General features: G+C 35.8%; 4 protein-coding genes across 4 annotated transcripts; all 4 read right to left on the bottom strand.

The window, feature by feature from the left end:
• Nucleotides 1-4731: 4731 nt before the first annotated feature.
• Nucleotides 4732-5675, bottom strand: LOC107921338 (late embryogenesis abundant protein 46). The gene is made up of 3 exons (XM_016851211.2): nt 5534-5675; nt 5308-5398; nt 4732-5236 (listed from the first exon to the last, which is right to left on the bottom strand). The coding sequence occupies exons 2-3, from the start codon at nt 5392-5394 to the stop codon at nt 4829-4831; spliced, it is 495 nt and encodes a 164-aa protein (XP_016706700.1). The 5' UTR covers nt 5395-5398; nt 5534-5675; the 3' UTR covers nt 4732-4828.
• Nucleotides 5624-7622, bottom strand: LOC121213613 (amino acid permease 2). The gene is made up of 6 exons (XM_041086411.1): nt 7568-7622; nt 7312-7434; nt 6996-7229; nt 6817-6910; nt 6479-6697; nt 5624-6348 (listed from the first exon to the last, which is right to left on the bottom strand). The coding sequence occupies exons 1-5, from the start codon at nt 7620-7622 to the stop codon at nt 6487-6489; spliced, it is 717 nt and encodes a 238-aa protein (XP_040942345.1). The 3' UTR covers nt 5624-6348; nt 6479-6486.
• A 3313-nt stretch (nt 7623-10935) lies between these two features.
• Nucleotides 10936-11657, bottom strand: LOC107921938 (late embryogenesis abundant protein D-113-like). Its single transcript, XM_016851736.2, has 2 exons — nt 11510-11657; nt 10936-11360 (listed from the first exon to the last, which is right to left on the bottom strand). Exons 1-2 carry the CDS (start codon nt 11594-11596, stop codon nt 11106-11108), a joined length of 342 nt encoding a protein of 113 aa, XP_016707225.1. The 5' UTR covers nt 11597-11657; the 3' UTR covers nt 10936-11105.
• A 7286-nt stretch (nt 11658-18943) lies between these two features.
• LOC107921515 (serine/threonine-protein phosphatase 7 long form homolog) lies at nt 18944-20503 on the bottom strand. Its single transcript, XM_016851358.1, has 4 exons — nt 20482-20503; nt 19659-20334; nt 19454-19535; nt 18944-19357 (listed from the first exon to the last, which is right to left on the bottom strand). Exons 1-4 carry the CDS (start codon nt 20501-20503, stop codon nt 18944-18946), a joined length of 1194 nt encoding a protein of 397 aa, XP_016706847.1.
• Nucleotides 20504-20887: the final 384 nt, after the last annotated feature.

A 20887-nucleotide genomic window follows, 5' to 3' on the forward strand; every position in this document is an offset into this window, starting at 1 on the left:
CTTCGTGATCATCCCTAGAATTTACCACAGTGTTCTTTCCCTTATCATGCCCCCCAGCCATTAACTGCTTTAAATGACTCAATAAATCTCTTTGGGATTCTTTCATGTCTCGCTGCATTTTAGCTAGCTTTTCTTGCATCTGATATTGCATCCCCTTTTGCAATTGTTCCAGTCTTTCTAATCTCTGGTCCATTGCTTTGGTTTTACGACGGGTACCGTAGTGATATCTAGTTGGCAAATTTTTGTTGGTTTCCAGGGTAACTGTCATAATTTTAATTAATTAGGGTCATTTTGTAAAAATCTAATGCATATGATGCAATGTAATGCAAATGAATGAAATGAATGCAAAAAGAGACGTTGATTCTTGATTCAATTCTATTAGAACAACTTTACTAGAAAACAAATCTCTTTACATAAAACGAATATATATACGGCTTTGCCCTCATAGGCGGAGACATTCGATCCTCTTCTTTATTCGAGCGTTAAGATAAATTTCACAAACTCCTCAAAAGGGACATCTCTTTTATCTCCTTTTTGCTTGATCTGGGCCGCGACTCGTTACTCATTCATCGTCGTGATGCTCGTTGGCTCCTCTTTAAGAAAGTTCAGCGGCTTTCAAATAATCTTTGTCATCTTGAATCCTCGGGCAATGGAGCAATAGTCGTGTAGTCATCCATTAAACTATCACGTTTTCTTGGACCATATTCGGACAACCGTATTATCATCCACTTTATCAAGAAACCTATTTTCTTATGACAAGCTCTCTATTTAACAACTGAACGTGAATCAACACCTCTTTTTTTATGAAGAAAATGCAATGCAATCATAGCAAAAAAGAAAACAGGTTAGTACAAAGCAAAAGCAAGCAGGAATAAATAAAACACCTATTTGGGTGACTACTAGGGGTTTGAAGTGGTTCTACCTAGGGTGGGCTCCTAAGGTATTCTACATGTGGTTTTAGTTCTAAAGCAAAGGTACCCGAACCAGTAGATTCCTCGATTCTCACCCATTATAGGCTCATATGGATCGACTTCGGTTCAGGGGAATACATTTCCCTATGGCTGCACGGAGATGAAAATCTCACGAAGACATAGGTACAGATGTATCCTGAAAGCGATCCACTATCCTGCACGGAGGTGAAAACCTCACAAAGGAGTAGCTTCTCACTCCCACTTGAAAAGGGTGTGACCAAAGGTCATGCAATGTAATGTGCAAAAAGATACCAAAATTTAAACCAACACAGCAATTATAAACCACAACAATGAAAATTGTAATAATGATGAATGAAATGCAATGAAAGGGTGGTATATTTAAATCAAGTTTTCAATTTTCAACAAAAAGACAAAAAGTAATCAACTTGTGGCTCGACTCACTTATTTTGGTTCCCTAGTGGAGTCACCAAGCTGTTGACACTATTTTTTTTGATAAAACAGGGTCAACTTGGATTTTGAAAACGAAAATTAAAATGGGAGTTGCCACCGATCCTTTTTGATGAGGTGTGATCGAATCACCTCGAAAAGTGGTTATTTTTAATAAACGATTTGATTTTATTAAAAAATGATTTTGGTCCACGAAATTCAGAAAAACGGGTTCGGGAGTCGGTTACGTACGAGGAAGGATTAGCACCCTCGTAACGCCCAAAAAATTGGTACCTAGTTGATTAGTTAATGTCTTGATGTCGAGAATTAAAAAACTTTGAAGAATTTTAAAAATACGATCCTTGTATTAAAATGTTGAAAAGTTTTTGGGAAAAGAAGCATATTTCACGTTAATCGAAAAAAAAGCATCATATCCAATAAGTTAGGACACAACGTCTCGAATTCCTGATACGCGAATGAATGTCAAAATTTACTTATTTAAAAGATATTTAGCTATCTCGAAAAAAAAAAGGGTCACGACCAGTAAGTTAGGACACAATTTTTTTAATTCCTGAGATCGTTTAAAACTTGAGTTTGAAAATATTCACGTATTTAGATTTATTGTGAAAATTGAAACCCAGTAAGTTAGGGCACGACTTTCTCAAATCTAAATGCAAAATACTGCCTTTATTATTTTTTTAGAAAAAATTCTCATCTCGGGAAAACAACATGTCATATCCAATACGTTAGGACACAACGTATTGAATTCCCGATAATGAGTTTTTTATTATATATATTTAAAAGAGTAATCTTGATTATTTAGATTCAACGAAGAAAATCGAAACCCAATACGTTAGGGCTCGATTCTCTCGAAGATCCCAAATATCGAGTATTACTTATATCTTTAAAATTTCTTTTTTTTGAATCTAGGTAAAAATTGACGTAATGGAATGACACTTATGATGATGTAAGCAAAATAATACAAGCAAGGGCTACAAAATAAAATAAATACAAAGACAAACTAATATAGTACACAATCGCAAGCATATAAGCAATAAAATTAAAACATTCTTTCAAAACAAATAATGAAAATATAAATAAAGAAATAAACAAAGAAAATGTATAAAACTATAAAACTATAAAAGATATATATATATATATATGTATATACATAAAATTATAGAAATATGAAAAATATATGTATGTACATATTTTAAAATTATTATATAAATATATATATAAGTAAGCATATACATATATACGTATGTAACTATCATAAAATATAAAAAGTATATATATAGGTATATATATGAATCATAAAATATAAAGAACATATATAAAATACATATCTAAAAAATATGAAGAACATGTAAGTATATATATATTTATGAAAATAAAATACATATATAGACATGTATAAAAATAGATATGTATAAAAATTATGAAATATAAAAATATATATAGGTCCGTATATGTTTATATAGATAGATTATAAAAATATGCATATTATATATATTATATAAAAACACATGTATGTATATATAACGAAAATTTCAAATTTAAAAAATATAATGAGCAAATAACAATAACAATAATTAATAATAACAGTAATAATATGAAATTTATTAAGAAAGTAAACAAATAACCAAAAGGACTAAGGGTGGGTTTGGATTAGCGATTGGGTGCGGTGCAGTGCGTTTAGCTTACTTTTTGTCTCACGCTACAGTATCATTACAGTATCTAATCTCACCGCTACCACTGTTTTTACACTAACCGCAAGTAAACGCACCGCCCATCCAAACTCACCCTAAATTGAACTTTAAAACGAAAGTGGGCGTTTAAATCTGCAAATAAATAAGGGGAAAGGACTATTCTGAACACGCGCAAGACATGGAGGGACTAAAAAGGCAATTTGTCCTCCTTTAAAACGACGTGGTTTCAGAAGGGACTAAATTAAAAAAACAAAAAAAATCATAGGGAGAAATTAAAAAAAACTAAAAGACTTGATTATAAAACCATTAAAAAGTGGAAGGGCTAAAAGTGCAATTAGCCCATCCCTTGAAAACACGCGGATCCCCCTGGAGCGGGTCGGGTCGGCCAACGGGCCAGATCAAAACGGCGCCGCTTTGGTGCCTGAGAAGGCTGCCCAAAACGACGACGTTTTGGAAGCCTATTTAAGCTAAAATTTTTTCAAAAATTTCATTCTTCCCACTTTTCAGAAAAGAAATTTTTTTTCTTCAAAAAACACTCTCCCCCGCTCCAGAAATCGACCAAGGTCTAGCCAAGGAACCGGTCGTCGGCCGCCGGTCACCGGCACCGGCGCCGCCAAACACGGCGGCCGGAAAGCTAAAAAGCCTCATGTTTTCTTCTGACGCACTCCTTGGGGCCTCCGAACACTCCGGTGACGGCGAATAGAGGTAGACTCTTCCCTTTTCTTATTATTTCGAAATAAAAAAAAAGAAAATAAAAGCCAAAAAATCACCTTAAAAACTTCTGCTTTTTATTTCTTTTTTTAATTTTTTCTTTTTTTTTCCAAAATCTCCCTTTTTACAGATGCAAAGATCAGTCTCTTTAGAACCGATTTCCCCCATTACAATCGGTTTTTATACTGAAATAAAAAAACAAAATCCTATCCCCTCCACTTGTGCTGTGCTGGGTTTTGGGTATTGGGTTTGTAATTGACCCCGAGTCAAAAACTAGGCCCTACAATATTGATATGCATCACTACTAATAGAAAAACAGTAATATCATTATATCTTTATGACTCTTATAATTTTAGATTTCATTTTTGGAATAATAAGTTCACATTATTGATAGAATGGTCTTTGTTCTCTTGTCAAATTACTACATTCTAACAGGCCTGTAAATTATCACACCATTTAGTTTAATAGCTTCCATTTTGAGTCAATAATATGATATAATTAATTAAATTTTTAGTATAATTGTAATTTAAACCTAATTATATGTGGATAAGGTAAATAACCAATCAATAATATTTAATTAATTTGCTATAGTAAAAATTGCACAAATAAATTGTAACAATTGGCCATACTTAAATTTTTTAAGCTTCGAAACAAGGATCAACAATGAGAAGATAACGGCGGGAGTTGGAAGGGGGAGAGGGGAGAGGAGAAGGTTGGAGAATGCCAAGTTAATAGATTATTCATGTGGTCAGCTAATTGATAAAATGTTAGCTGTCAGTTAGTCAAAATAAAAGTGAGTGACCAAAAGCGATCACCTATCGAAAACTTTGCTTTAATTCCCTAAAAACATACAGATTTAATTTACTCATTCAATAAAAGTTGATTTTTGTTGAAGATAATGTCTATGCGTTATCATAACCATTAGGCTCAAGATTCATGCAAAAACCTTGTTTCAGACTATGAAGCTCAATATTTGATTTCTATCATAACATAACTGCATCATGTTTTGCATTACTTATTTCCTCAAATAAAACAAGAAAAAAGGGATTAACTGGTAGTCCCTCCAGTACCATATCCATGGGGATTTCCCTCCACTCGAGTATTATGTGATTTGGCCCCTCCCACACCAAGATTTGACCCAATAGGATGGGCAGCAGCAGTACCCTCAACCACTTGCCCTGCAGGCTGCCCACTCCCATGTCCAGGCAACGCCGACATCTGATGAGCTCCAGTGGATTGTCCACGTTCCCCTGTGGTGGAATAAGAGTGAGTCCCAGTTGCTTTGTAAGTACCAGTTCCCGTTGCGGTGAATCCGCCCTCCGCTCCGGCTTGTTTCGCCGCCGCATTATGCTGACGAGCCTCTAGTTTGTTAAGCTCCGCCTGGTGGATCCTCTCCTCTTTCCTTTCCTTGGCAATTTGTTTCTCCATTTGGTCATTGCTTCTTGCTTTCTCCACCTGCACCATAATCCAAATTAGAATAAGTTTTTGGTGTATAAAATACAAGGAGAAGGAAATGAAAGGACCACCTTCTCTTCCATGGTAGCCTTGGTCTTTTCCAAGCCAGATTTGGCCGAAGCCGCGACGTTGGCTGCTTTTTCCTTCATGGACTGCATTTTTCTTTTCTTGTTCAATGGATCAAACTTGTCAAAATGAACATGGTTTTTTGCAGCTTTATCGTTTTTCAATTAAATAGAAGCAAAGGGGGATGTGGGTTTCTGCCACTTATTGCTAAAAATTACACGTGGCACTTACTGAGATGTCTTTTTCTAAGGTGCTGCCACGTTGTTATTTATTTATGGCGGTTTGCATTTGGCTTATGATTCGGCGCATCAAACTGTTAAATAGTAGGAAATGGAGCATCCTTTTTCGATTTGCTACAAAAAAGAAGCAAATATGACATTGGATTATGGGGTTAAGTGTAAGTGTATAATCCAAAATATAACCCCATTGCTTGTTATAATAAATAACCAAGTCCTCCAAATCCAATCAGCTAGAAGGACACTTGGAGAGAAAATGATGCGTTTAATATAAACCCAAAGAAACTGCCCGCTGTGGAACTACTTCTTCTTCCCTTCTCTTCTTCATCGCCAGTGTCCGTTTTCCAACTCCGGTTTCTTGACTGTGTCCAACTCTTTCTTTTTGTCGTATCCCAGCGTGTCTTGTACATATCCGAGCTTACCAGTATGACACCGGTACGATGGCGGAAGAGCCATGTCGGTGCTTCATAGTTTCCGGGGGACAAGTCTCTGAAAGTAGCATAGCCCATGCAACCACACAACATGCAGAACAAGGTTGTCACTCCAACACCTAACAAAGTTGCCTTGTTCATTGTCTTTGATTCGGATGGTGGAGCGTTAAGTGTGTCCTATACAAGTATCATACTGCTATTGGAGTTAGATAAATTAGATAAAATGAAGTTACATGACATACCTGAATTTCAATGAGTATGAGGGAGTAAGAAAGGCAAAAAGCTATATCTCCAAGTCCCTGGAACCTAAATGTTTTTTGTGTTTGAGTAACGGTTCCAACACTGGTCCTAGTCAGGTTTTCCCTAATTTTTCCATTCGCTGGTACATTATCCAAACAAAGCACCCTAAGTCAGCTAAACCGTACCCATTTTCCTTTCTAAAAAGTTCATCTCAACAACATCAGGCTGATTGCATTTTAAGTGTCTAAAAGAATGCTGTTAATACATACCTACTATTTTAGTAACTCCAAGAGCAAGTCCAATCCCAATTGTTGAGTAACTGAAGGACAACAGCAGCAACAATGGAAAGCCACCATAATAGATCAAAGTCAGGAACTTGAGAGAACATGATTTCAGCAATGCCAAAAGCAATCCTACAAGGGTTGCTATTCATGTGAAATCGATTCTTGCCACCGCTTTCATGGAAGCAACTAGACCTTTTTATAGCCCCGTTATAATGAAAACACCAACAAACAAAGAAAAAAAGAAAACCTGTTAGCCCCCCAAACAAACGCAAGTAAGGAAAGCAAACATGTTCTGGCTGGAACCCTTGTGTTAAGGAACTCACATCATGCTAATTGATGATGCAATTGTGTATCCAATGGCAATTCCAAAAAGGTTCAAGTATTGAACCCACCCACATATCTTCACCTTAAACCCACCTGAAAAACAAAAAGGTTAAGTTTACAAGTTTAGGAAGAATCCTCCCATTTTGTTAATGCAAATGAAAGTTTCATTTTAGTTTACCAAGATTGGATCTGACAGCATCCATGTAAGTATAGTTTCTCTTGCCATTAACAGGGTCATCACAGCGGTAACAAGCAGAAAGAAGAGTAGAAGTGTAGTAAGTTACAAAAGAGAAGAAAAACATAACTGCTGGACCAGCTATCCATCCAAGCTGAGCAGTGGCCCAAGCCAGGGACAGGATGCCAGAACCAATCACAGCCGTAATAATATGAGCACTTGCCGTCCATACAATTCCTGGCACAGGGAAAAAACAGTGACATCACATAAGCAAGTGTTTGGTGCAAAGGGATGTCGTCATAAACTTGGTGGAATTTACCAGTTCGCTTGAGTCGGCCGTCATCATCAAAGCATTTGGAACCACCTTGTGGAAGCACGGAGAGATTAAAAACTTGGTTGTTGTGAAGCTGAGTTTTCCCTGTTAGAATATGATTTATGCATGCTTAACTATGCAGTGCATATACAAATTTTTCATTGATTGCAGAAATGGATCGATACAACATTTATAGAGACTACTGTGAAGCTGTTAGCTTTTTTTACCAGAATAACTACTAACAACTTAACTGCTAACTAACTAGTAACTGACAGCTTAACTACTAGCAACTGACTATCTTTTATATATTCTATCATTCTCCTCGTTGTCAAAATCATTTTAAACTGAGTTCCTTGCTGTGACTCGAAGCGCTTCCCGAAAATCAGAAAAATGTTTGGGGGGAACAGGTTTTATAAGGACATCTGCGACTTGGTGCGCTGAGGGTACATAGTTGACTTGGAGCAGTCCTTCAAGGACTTTTTCACGAACAAAGTGGTGGTCTATCTCAACGTGTTTGACTCTTACATGATGTGTTGAATTTGCTGCCATAGACACAGTGGAGGTATTATCACACCAGACCACTAGTGTTTGTTCCATTGAAACCCCTATTTCCTGTAACAACTGCTGAACCCATACCAGCTCAGAGACACAATTTGCCAAGCTGCGATATTCAGCTTCAAATGACGACCTGGAGACCACAACCTACTTCTTTGAGCACCAGGCTACTGGATTAGGCCCTAAATACACCACGTAGCCCATAGTAGAGCGCCTGTCTTCAACTGAAGATGCCCAGTCAGCATTCGAGTAGCAGATCAGTTGAAACTGCCCCTGTGTAAAGAACAACCCATGATCTAAGGTGCCCACCAGATAGCGTAGTACTCGTTTAATGGCCTTCCAGTGAGATTCACTAGGAGCGTTCATATACTGACTGAGTTTGTTAACATAGAAAGCCAAATCAGGTCGTGTAATGCATAGGTATTGAAGCATACCAATAGTGCTGCGATAAACGCGTGATATGTTGGCACAAAAGTATCGGTGCTGGACTGTGCAGGCTGCTGAGACACCAGATTAGCAGAACTGGGAGTTTCAGCCAAGATAACCTGTTGCCTTGCTTCTGCATCCAGAAGCATCGTTGTGACACTCTGAACTGTGTAAATTTGTTGAACAGCAAGGATGATGGAAACAATAGGCTCATACTCAAACGACAGCCCATTGAGAATAGCCGTGATGTGTTCATGAGCACTTATGACCTCTCCACAGCTAGCAAGATTGTCACAATAGGACTTTATTTTTAGAAGAAAATCTTTCATAGACATATCACCTTTCTGTTGTGAGTGAAGAGCTCGACGATAAAACATCAGTCGAGAGGTAGTTTTGCTACCATACAGGTTGACAATAGAATTCCAGATCTGGGCACTAGTCTCAAGACCAATGAGATGAGGAAGAACGTCAGAACTTACCGAAGACAACAACCATGAAGCAAGAGCACTATCTTGCTGCTCAAACTTCACAAATTCAGCATTTTCTTGTAGCACTCCTTCACCATCGGTGACCATCGAAAGGGGCGGTATTATGTTGATATCAAGAAACGACTGCAGTTTGTGAGCTTTAACTGCTAGCAAAACTTGTTGCCTCCACAGGAGATAATTGGAATCATCAAGAAGGACACTTATTTTCTTGGTAGAGAAAAACTTACTGTCAAGAACACTATTAGCAAGAGTGGACACCATCGTTGGAGCAGCTGAGTGAGCAGCGGAGGGACTCGACAACGGTTCCATGCAGTATAAGCAACTAGAACCCGAACTGAACGTATGATAAGAAAACCTCTGATACCATGTTAGAATATGATTTATGCATGCTTAACTATGCAGTGCATATACAACTTTTTCATTGATTGCAGAAATGGATCGATACAACATTTATAGAGACTACTGTGAAGCTGTTAGCTTTTTTTACCAGAATAACTACTAACAACTTAACTGCTAACTAACTAGTAACTGACAGCTTAACTACTAGCAACTGACTATCTTTTATATATTCTATCATTCCCAGCACACTTCTCTCCCATCTTTGCCAAGTGACACTGAGATTTACACAGAAAAAAACCAAAAAAACGCCTAGAGATCAAGGAAGAGAGTGTTGCAGGGGTGGAAATTAAAGAAGAAAAGAGAAAAGGCCGGTGAGAAATGAAGAAGAAGAATAGAGTGGAGTGGAGTATGATGTCAAACCTCCCCTGCCCCTCCATTCCCCCACAACATCATTGGCCCCAAACCTACCTCTTCTAGTACGCGGTTTAAAATTTATTCTTACTTTTTATTTAAAAATCTTCGAAATGCACATTATAAAAAAAATAAAAAATAAATCAATTCGGTACTTAATCTTTAAAATTACATTAACAATTACAAAAAATTTGAAAAATTATTTTTTTCAATAAAAATATAACAATTTTGAAAAAATAAAAAAAATCTTTAAAATTAGAAAAAAACATTTTAAATAATATTAAAAATATGAAAAACATAAAAATTTCTAAAAAATTCAGAATTTATGTTATTTGTTCATAAATGGTAACAAGGCTATTCATTAAGTTTATATTAAATCAAATTTAAGAAAACTATTATTATTATTTTCAATCAAATTATTTATATACCAACAATATTTTTATATAAATTTATTTATAAAATATATAAAATATCAATATAAAATAAATTTTATATAATGAAGCAAACTCTAAATCAATTCAAATTAAAAAAAGAAGAAGAAGAAGAAGTTGATTTCGCTTTTAATTTTTGAATAATGTGTTACACTTACATTCACATGCTTTACTATTGAAATAAAATTCTATTCGAAGTCGCAAGTTCTTATTCATTAAATTCTGAAAAAAAAATTAATCATTAATATTATCAACATTTATATTTTAATTACTGTTTGATTAAATAATTAGTGGAATGTTAATATGGTGTTTTTTTTATTAGCATGATAATAAATTTAGTCATCTAATATTTACAAAATTTATTAATTTGATATTGAATTTTAAAAATTCAACAAATTCCATCATTCACTTTACACATTTTTTCAATTTAATTTTATTCTAAAAACGTTAAAAAATAAAAAATAAAAATTATAAAAAAAATATTTTCCATAAAAATACTTAAAATTGTAAAAACTATAAAAACAATAAAATATATAAAAATTCTATTACTGTTATATGTTTTTGTAGAAAATGAATTTTTAAATAACTTTTTATTTTAAAATTTTTAGAATCAAAACTAAATTGATAGAATATGTAAAGTTGGTGGTTAAATTTATTGAATTTTTTAAAATTAAAATTAAATTGATAATATATGTAATTATTGGAGGACAAGATTTGTTACCAAGCCATTAAAAAAGGCCGCAGCAGTATTTTATTAATGATTTAATGGGAGAGTGACCAAAAAATTAAATGTCAATAACATTGATGATTAAATTTATTTTTTAAAATTTTTAATAATTTATTTACTTAAAACTAAATGAACCAATCAACTCAAAAATGGATGGTCTAATTAGTCTTCCTATCATTCGATTCCAAAAACATTGGCAGTAATAAATTTAAACCTCCTTTTTGACTAAAATAGATTAAAGAAAATGACAATGTAGATAATAAAGAAACTAATATTTAAATATTTATGGGTGTAATTTACCCAAAATTAAAAAAGAATACATAAATTAACTCAACAAGTGGTTGAAAATATATTTAACACAAAATCAATTCAAGTACCATGGTGACACAAAATCAAGATACTGACATTACATAATGAAGACTACTACTTGAGAGAAAAACTGCGAGCTCCATTGTAATGTGCAGCGGTTGGATAGATGGGAATCCACCCACCTTGAGAGTTAAGATCAGTACCTGCAGCCGTGAATCCACCGTCTCCTCCCATATGCTTGGTCACAGCATCGTGTAGGCGTGCCTCTTCTTCATCGAGTTCCGCCTGCTCCATCCTCACCTCTTTCTTTTGGCTCACCGTTTCTTCCTGCTTAGCGTCATTACTATTATTACCTTTCGTTTTCACCAACTGCACCACCACACATATATATATATCCACCATTGTTAAAATCAAACATATCGCGTTAAAATAATTGTAATAACAATTTACTTTGTCATTACACTTGAAAGACATAAAAAAAAAACATTGGGTTCCTTCATGTTCATCTAATAGACCACCTTGTCTTCGACGATGGCTTTGACCTTTTCCAACCCAGATTTGGCTGAAGCCGTTGCATTGGATGATTTTTCCTTTATAGCTTGCATTTTATGTTCTTCCTCCACACACTAATCAAAATCTTGCATGGTATTCCCAATTTAACATGATTTTTTTGGTTCGTTAAACATAAAATGAGGGAAGTACTGTTCCATTCACTTGTTTATCTAAATCTAGAACAAAGATCCAATAGACCCGTTCTTTTTTGGTTAAAATATGCACTTAGTCCCTTTACATATTTAGAATTTGAGATTTGGTCTCTATACTTTAAAAGTTAAATAATCAATCCTTTTATTTTTTTAGTTTAAAATCATAACTCAAGCATTATTAATGTTATTGGTAGTTTTATCCAAATTTGTCAGTTTAACATGTTTATTTTTTTGTTACTCATATGTCACATTATATGAGAACCTAACAAAAATTCCAATTTGACAATTTGACTAAAAATACTTATGATTTTAATGATTGGATTAAGATTTTTAAATAAAGAAGTAGGAAGACTTAATTTTTAACTTTTAAATACAAGGACTAAATCTCAAAATTTGTCATCGTATAAAGACTAATTGCAGGCTTTAACCTTCTTTTTTTATCCATTTTAATCAAAGCATTTGAATCTATATTTATTTTCATTTATTAATTTCGATAAAATAAGTTCATCAAGCTTTAATTTCAAATTATAATGGCCCTTGTATTAGGGTATAATTTTGATTTGTTATATAAACCTTTTTTTATGCATGCAACAAAGTTTAAATCTCAATTAACTATTTGAATAATTTTAATATCACTTCGTTACATTTTGTTATGATTTAACAAGAGAAAAGTGTTTTAAGACACATTAATTTTTTTCAGTAAAAAATACAGCAAAATATTGACTATAAGGTAAAGAAAACACTAACGGGCGACATTAGATATGGTAGCAAGATTGTCATTAAGTAAATCTTGGATCGAAATCGGAAGTTCTTCAAACAATTGCAAGTTGTTGTAATTTAAGCTGGCAATTTTAGCCATAAGATTAGCAACTTTGTTGTGGTCCTTAGGAATATGTTGAATTCGCACTTCCCAGTCGTGGCATAAGAGATAGTGGATCGGGCGCAACTCCGACATCCTACTATTTACAACACCTCCAGCTAGGATTGTTTCAACTTACAAAGCATTATCACATTCCAATTCTGTTGGTCTAAAACCAGTATCCCATACTATGACGAGTCCTTCTAAAATAGCTCTTGATTCGACTTTAAAAATTATATCCTTGCCAGTCCTTATAGCAAAACCACACAGCCAATTTGCACAAGAATCTCTGAAAACTCCTCCAATCGAAGCATTATTATTAAGAGCCGAAATAAGACCATTTGTGTTGAGTTTGACTAAGTGTAATTTAATAAAAGATTGCTGACATTAAGCATTAATTTAAATCATTTTTCCCAAGCTTGTGTTATATGATGTGATGGGGGAAAATATTTTATGGAACTTATACAAATATTCAAAACTTGACATGTCGTAAAAAATATTTTTAAAAATTTTGAACAATATTTCTTTATAGGATACCAGATATGAATTTTTTCCCCCTTCAGCATAAATTACACTTTTTATTTATTTATTTATTTATTTATTTATTTATACAACTTTACCTAAATTACATCGCGTAATACTTATATATGCCTAATAGTTCTGTGCACAACGTCTAAAGTAGTTGTTGCATAGTCTCTCAAACTATGACGTATTGATTAAGTCTTAACTAAATTTTCCCCAAAGTTTGACCTTCCATTTTTACAAAATTTAATGGACAAAGTTCTTTTTCCCTATTGTTTTTCTAATGTGACAGAAATGGAGATTGGATTCTGAGGTACAACTGTTATTTGAGGCAGTATTTGATACCAAATTATAGGTATTTTGAATGATCTAATTCTTTTTCAAGGCCGAAGGTACCAAAGGGTGATGATTCAAAGTAATTGCTTAGAGGTCAAGGTTCTCCAAGACACTTCATCAGCAATATTGAATTTACGACAAGTCTCAAGGGAGGATAACCAAGCTGTTGATATATATTTAAAATGGTCTCGGAAGGGAAAGAGGGCCTACAGGTGATCCTCCTAAGGAGATGCTAGCAATCCTTTACTCTGATAAAATAAGTGGTGTTTCTGCTCAGTTTAATATAATGCAATTCAACTGTTTTAAGTCTATTCACCAAAAAAAATTGATTCATAATTTTTTTTTGACAATCAACCCAAGTAACTTGGTTTGGCTAAATTTGAATCATAAATCTTTCACAATAAATTTATTTTATTGATGAAGTAGGCGGATCAAACTTAAAGAATCAAAAAAAGATAAAAATTACAAATATTGTAAGGGAGAAAGCGTCATGCTTAAGATCCTCTTCATCGTCAAGTTTCATCTGTTGGTTGGATGCTCTCCTCTTTCATTTGGCTCGCCGTTTCTTTATGCTTTTTGTCTGTGCCTTTTGCTTTCTCCAGCTGCACCACCACATGATCCGAATGTTAAAATTTTATAATAAAATATTAAGCTTCGAAGCAATAAAACTTGGGTTGGTTTATGTTGGTGAAATAATAAGTTGTGGTCATAAAACAACACTAATCTATTAGACCTTCTCTTCAACAGTGTGCTTGGCTTTTACCAAGCCAGATTTGGCCGAAGCCACTACGCTTGTTGCTTTTTCCTTGATCGCCTGCATTTAGTTTTCTTCTTCATACTAATCAAAACCCCGCAATTTAACATGTTTCTTGTCTGGTGGACATGATATGAAGTCAGTTTGGGTACTTGTTAATAGAAGTTTAATCTTGAAATGAGGTGTTGCTCTTGTTTTCATCCCATGACCAACTATTTTGAAATTTGACCCCTTTTTTTAGTTTTATTGTTTTCATCCCAAACACCAATGTTGCACTTTTTGTCTAATTTGAGACTAAACATCCATCACAACCATTTTTTTCATCCACTTTAATTCAAATTAAATGAGCTCATCAAGTCTGACCCATTACTCTAATATGATTGTTCGTTAAAAAATTAAACTAAACAATGACATGTTGTCATGTGTCAAAAAATAAAATAAAAGTTACATAAAGACCATTAAAAATCCCAAAAAAATTTTAAACTTGAAAAATTATAAAAACTAAAAAAATAATTAATTATCGATTTTTTTAGGATAAGACATTTGAGACTTGGTTTTCTATGCGTCACTAGTGCAATATGATCTCTTCGGGACTATTGAAAGTGGTTAATTGTTTGACCGAAATTCTCTGTCAAATTAGTCTGATAATTACAAGACTAAGATGCAATTATTGACCGTTGATCAAGATAATAAACCTTTTGTTTGTTTCCAAACTTTTCAGTGTTATAGTTGCACTCTTTTTTGAAACAGTGGCATTCTTATACTATTATGTGTAAGGTTTATATTTCTATTTTTATATGGTTCTTTTTGGGTTTTTTATAAAAATGTTATAAAAAAATAAAAAAATAAAAATTTACCAAAATATTACAACTTTTTTATTTACCAAAATATATAAACTTTTTTTTATTTACCAAAATATATAAAAAAAAACTAAAAAAAAATTAGACTGATGTGACAATTTACTGGTCACGCCAATGGTATTGGCGGCACCAGTGGTGCCAATGCCATTGGCGGCACCAATGGTGCCATACTAATTGGCGGCACCACTCGTATTATAAATACGACCTCTGGCCGGCTGAAGAGAGAAAAATCAAAAAGAAGAAGAAGAAGAAGAAGAGTTGGCGCGGAAAAGAAGAGAAAAAGAGAGAAAAAGAGCAGAAAAAGGAGGTATTTTTTTAAAAATAATTGATTATATTGTTGTTATTATTTTGTATATTTTGTAATATTTTTTGTTTTAGTTTAGTTATTAAGATTAATAAAACTCAAAATAAAAGTATTAGTTAGTATTATTATTATTATTGTTGTTGTTGTTGTTGTTGTTGTTGTTGTTGTTGTTGTTGTTGTTAGTATGAAGATGTAACTTAGTAATATTATTGTTAGCAGAAAACTAGTATTATTATTGTTACTTATTATTTTTATTTACGAAAATAAACTAGTTAGTAAAAAATTAGTATTATTATTATAGTTAGTTATTATTTTTAGTAAAATTAATAATTTTAGTGTGTATTATTTTGAGTATAAAATTATTAATATTATTCGTAATATAAAATTAATAATTTTAGTGTGTATTATTTTGTGTATTATTTTGAGTATAATTTTTTTTAAGTAATTCAGTTACCGTTCGAGATTTTTTATGAGATTTTGTTTTTTTTTGACAGATTAAATATTGAAGATGGATGCTAAGTTTCTCGTATGCGTTTATTTCGATGGAGTCATATTGACAACAAGTGTTGGATGTGTATTTGAATATCGGCAACAAATAGCAATGAGATTTAATAGAAATGTATCGTTCGATGAAATGAAGGCAATGATTAATGCAAAAATCCATAGACGTTGTGGGAGAAGGATATCAAAAATTTTCTACAAGTTTCCAGTTTTGACAAACCCGGTCAAATTCGTCGAAATGGAACTTGTAGACGACGAAGACGTGGAGACAATGGTCGATCTCTACTGTGGGAATGGGAGTGAGAAGAATGCACCGATTCACTTATTTGCTGAGTTAGTCGGTATGGAGCAAAATGCATCTGATGAAGAAGACGGGGCTGAAGAACCGCGGATGGTGGCTCCAATATCATACGTTGATAGTGAATCAACTATGGGTGGGATGGGTATCGACCTGAATATTACACCCGATGTTGACATGGTTGGTGGTGAAGAAGAAGGTGCCGGCGAAGAAGAATATGGTGGCGATCATTGGGATGAAGAGGTCGATAGTGACGCTGATCCCGATGTGGACGATGTACCTGATGATATTGACGCTGAAGATGTCAACAACGATGAAGGCATTAGCGTTTCTTCGGTCGGGGAGCAGATGCGGCGTATTGTGATACACAATAATCCTAGGCCACACATGTCGCTCATAGATCCCGACGCAGCGTATGTATCTGAGTTTCCGGAGTACCCTGAAATAGTTCATTCTCACGGGCTGGCCGTAACATCTGATGATGATGAGTTATTCATAGGCCAGAGATTCAGTTGCAAAGAAGAGTGCGTATATGCCATTAAACTGTACAGCATAAAGATATCGGTGGATTATAAAGTCTCCGTGTCTACTCCGACAATATATGTTGGGGAGTGTTGGAAGGCAGCGGAAGGCTGCAATTGGCGGGTACGAGCTGCATTCATTAGAAGTTCTTAGATGTGGGAGATACGGAAATTTGTTGGTCTTCATACATGCACATTAACACGTATGACAGAAGATCATGGAAAACTTGATTCGAAAACTATTTGTACGTGTATCATGCCAATGGTGAAGGATATGACAACCATTAGAATTTCGGTACTCATTGTGGAAATGCAAGCACGATTCCAGTATCGAGTCTCATATCGGAAGGCATGGGTAGCTAAACAGATGGCGATGGAGCAACTGTATAGGGATTACGATTCGTCGTATAATGAGATTCAAGGTTGGATAGCTGTTATACGGGAGTACGTACCGGGGACTGTGATTGAGTTGCAGACCAGTCCATCTTACGGCCCGGATAAGCAGTTAGAGCCGGCAAAAAAAATTTTCCATTGGATGTTCTGGACGTTCGATCCATGTGTGCGGGCATTTCCCCACTGCAAGCCACTTGTGCAGGTGGATGGGACCTGGCTGTATGGAAAATATACACAGATACTGCTTCTTACAGTTGCTCAAGACGGTAACAAAAACGTACTCCCGATAGCATTTACTATCGTAGATAAAGAGAACATGGAGTCTTGGGAATTCTTCCTCACAAATCTGCGGAGGTATGTTATTAGGAACGATAACATTTGCATAATCTCTGATAGAGGGATGGGTTTAATTGCAGCTATTAGGCATTTCGGTGTGCCGTGGAAATCCGTTTACTGCATTCGTCACATTGCGTCACACTGCATTTTCAATATAAGCTGTCAACGCAGTCTTGTTAAAAACACGTCATCTTCCAATTGCATCGGTATTTTCTGCTACTTTCTACAGGCTGGCCACTTTGATATCAAGAATGGGTCAGCAGCAAGTCGACCAGATTCAGGCGGGACATGTGTTTGTTGAACGTATGAGGGATACAATGGTCGTAAACCATCGGTTGGCGAAGTCAATGAGCATGGAAATATATTCACGACGATTGGAAACGTTTCGAGTTACTGAGAACATCGATCGTCGACCTAGGTCTTACGGAGTTGATCTCCGGAACAGACGGTGTGAGTGCAGGAAGTTTGAAACACTTCATTACCCCTGTGTGCATGCCGTAGCAGCGTGTGCTAAAGTCAACCTTGATGCTGAACAATATGTCGATGATGTGTACACGCTGGAGCGCACATTGCGTGTCTGGGAGAATGAGTTCCCCGTCCTGCCGGACCTATCTACGTGGGAGGTGCCGCCAATCACTTTCGAGCTTCTCCCAGACACAGGGCTACTGAGGAATCCAAGGGGTCGTCCGCAGTCAAGCAGAATTCGTAATGAGATGGACATTAGGGAGAAATCTGACAGAAAACGCTGTGGAATATGTAGGTTAAGTGGTCATAGTCGGAATAAATGCCCTAACTGAAACTTTTATGTTGGACAGTCGTCGGGATCGGGGCGAAATTGAGCTAAAGCTATAAAATTTTTATGTATGTTGTTATAAAAGGTAATTTTATAACATTTGTAATTTTTCTTATTCGGCTTATGCTTACGCTTAAATTGTATCCATATTGTTTCCAGATTAAGTTATAAGATACCATGTGAGCGTTGTGGAATTATTAAGATTATATCGAAAATAGAGGCATTCATAATTCGATTGAGCTTTAATATAATGAAAAAAATTGAATAATTGATATCTATACATAAAATTCAGAACATCCGAGATATCTAAAATACAAATAGTACGAGTTATAGAAAAAGTGCATTAAACCCCTACAGTTGATGGTTCGGTGGTGTTGTCCGGGGGGTATACCTACGCGGAGGTCGACGCTCACGGCCTGGGCGACGACCAACATCCTCATCGTCCGCAGGTGGGGGCATGGAAAACATAGAGGGAATGTCCTGTCGCTCATTCACTGTCGACGAACTTGAACCATCACGAGTCCCATAATGCGGTGGATACGTGTCAGACGGGCCGGGCATGCCGTACTGCGGCCGGGGGGAGCCAAACAGTTTAAAATCGTATGCATATTCGCCCTCTGCGTAGCTCGGATAATATTCACCGCCCAAAAAATCCGGATGATAGCCATGTGATTCTTCAGTTGATTCTGATTGTCCGGGCTCTGCCTGTTGTGGAGGACAAAATACCGTCGAATCCAGATCCATCGAGTTGTGTGCTTCCGATCCCCCAACTTACTGAACGTACGGGGGGATTATCGTCGATTGCGCTCCAAGTAAATACGGCTTCCCGCGACTATGGTACCATTCTGTATACTGTCGAGATGGCTGCAGGTCGGTAGCCATAACCATCTGAGGAATTCGGTGCAATCGGTCGTACCACAATGTAACGTATTTTCGGTGATATATTCCCCAGTCCAATTGAACTCTTCCTCTCTTTGTCAAGCCGTGATCTTTCCCCAACTGGCACGGCGAATCCGGGATAGGTTGGATGCAGCCAAACTGCCGAAGCACCCGATCGCCGTGATACCACTCGACGACGTTGAAATTTATAATTGGTGTGTTTGTGCACCATGTGTGGGAATCAACGAGTGCGGACGGGGGTACAACGTTTGTAATTTCCGGCCTCCGATACGGCATCCATATAAACTGCATGAGTAATAACATTGTAACGAGTTAGACCGATAACATGTGAGTAACATATAGAAATACCATGTAAATACGGATATTAGAATAGAAATTTACCCCTTCCCGGGCATGCTGTTCAATCCTCATGCGGTATATCGGGACATCACACGACTTCCCGATGCCTGGATAAGTCGCCCACCTACCAAAAATAGTATAGGGTTTAGGGTTGGTAACATTACTCAATATATTATGACTACAAATAATGACAATTTTTATTTTATCACCTGAGTGGCAGTGGATATAGATAGGGTTGGTAACTAACGCGTGCCAAAAATGGCATCCGATAAAGTGCCCATGATGCAGCAGTATGAGGCATCCGCCGATGTCTTTAACTTTCGGCTCTGTCGCTCGACAAAGCTCATTGTACAGCGTTGCTAGAACGGCCGAACCCCAACTGTACGACCTAGCCGTGGACGAATCAGCAAGCAGAGGCAAGTACAACAAATGCACACTGTCGCCGTTTACATCAGGCATGAGTAGTGCCCCTATCAAATGCATGATGTACGCTCGAGCAGCGCATATTAACTCACCTTCACTGGCGGTCGCTGATAGTCGACAAATTTTAGCTCTTAGCCATGTAAATTTTATTCCGAAAAAATATTTATCACTGTCCTCTGGTGACTCTCCTAGGAGTTTATAGCAAACTGCATCCGGATCGGTTAATGAAGATAGTCCCGTAACGGGACTCCCGTCAACTGGGAGCCCAAGCTGCACTGCAACGTCCTCCAACGTCACCGTGCACTCCCCGCACGGAAAATGGAAAGTATGGGTCTCCGGACGCCACCGCTCCACTAACGCGGATAATAAATCAAATCGCAAGTCGGAGGACCGGATCAATGCTACTGACCCAAATCCGGCTAGCTCCAGGTACGGCATAAATTGTGCATCCGGAGCTATCTTTAAAACACTCACGCGGCCCTTAATACTCGAAACGAGTCCTGATAGTGTTAAATAACAGAAAAATATTACGATTGCATAATTTATTTCTATATACTGCGTATATCCTTTTTAAATAAATAGAACTCCTGATTAACAAATAATAAATCATACCGCGTTATTAGCCGCATCAGATATGTGTCTAATACCGCTTCGAATCAATTCAGCCATTGCGATGCCTGCAAGTTGAAAAAAAAGTTAGTAAAAAAATCTAACTTCGGCCATTTATTCGTTTTTTTTTTCTGCGCATTTTATTCCTTTAAAAATATCATAATTCCTAATTTTATATTTTTACATTCTTTCAGTGCATAATGTTTGAAATTTATTAATCGAGTGTGTTATTTAAATTAATTTGCTATAAAAAATTAACCCTTACCCCTGCCCTTTGCTCGTATAATTTTCTCAATTTTTATTACTTTAAATAAAAATATATTATTCTCCTATTTTATTGTTTTAAATTATTTCAGTACATTTTCTTTGAAATATTTTGTATTAATTGTTTCTGAATTTTAAAAAAGTTAGTAATACACTCTTACTTCTGCCATTTGTTCGTAT

The sequence above is a fragment of the Gossypium hirsutum genome, chromosome D01 (assembly GCF_007990345.1).
Source record: "Gossypium hirsutum isolate 1008001.06 chromosome D01, Gossypium_hirsutum_v2.1, whole genome shotgun sequence".
Classification (NCBI taxonomy): domain Eukaryota; kingdom Viridiplantae; phylum Streptophyta; class Magnoliopsida; order Malvales; family Malvaceae; genus Gossypium; species Gossypium hirsutum.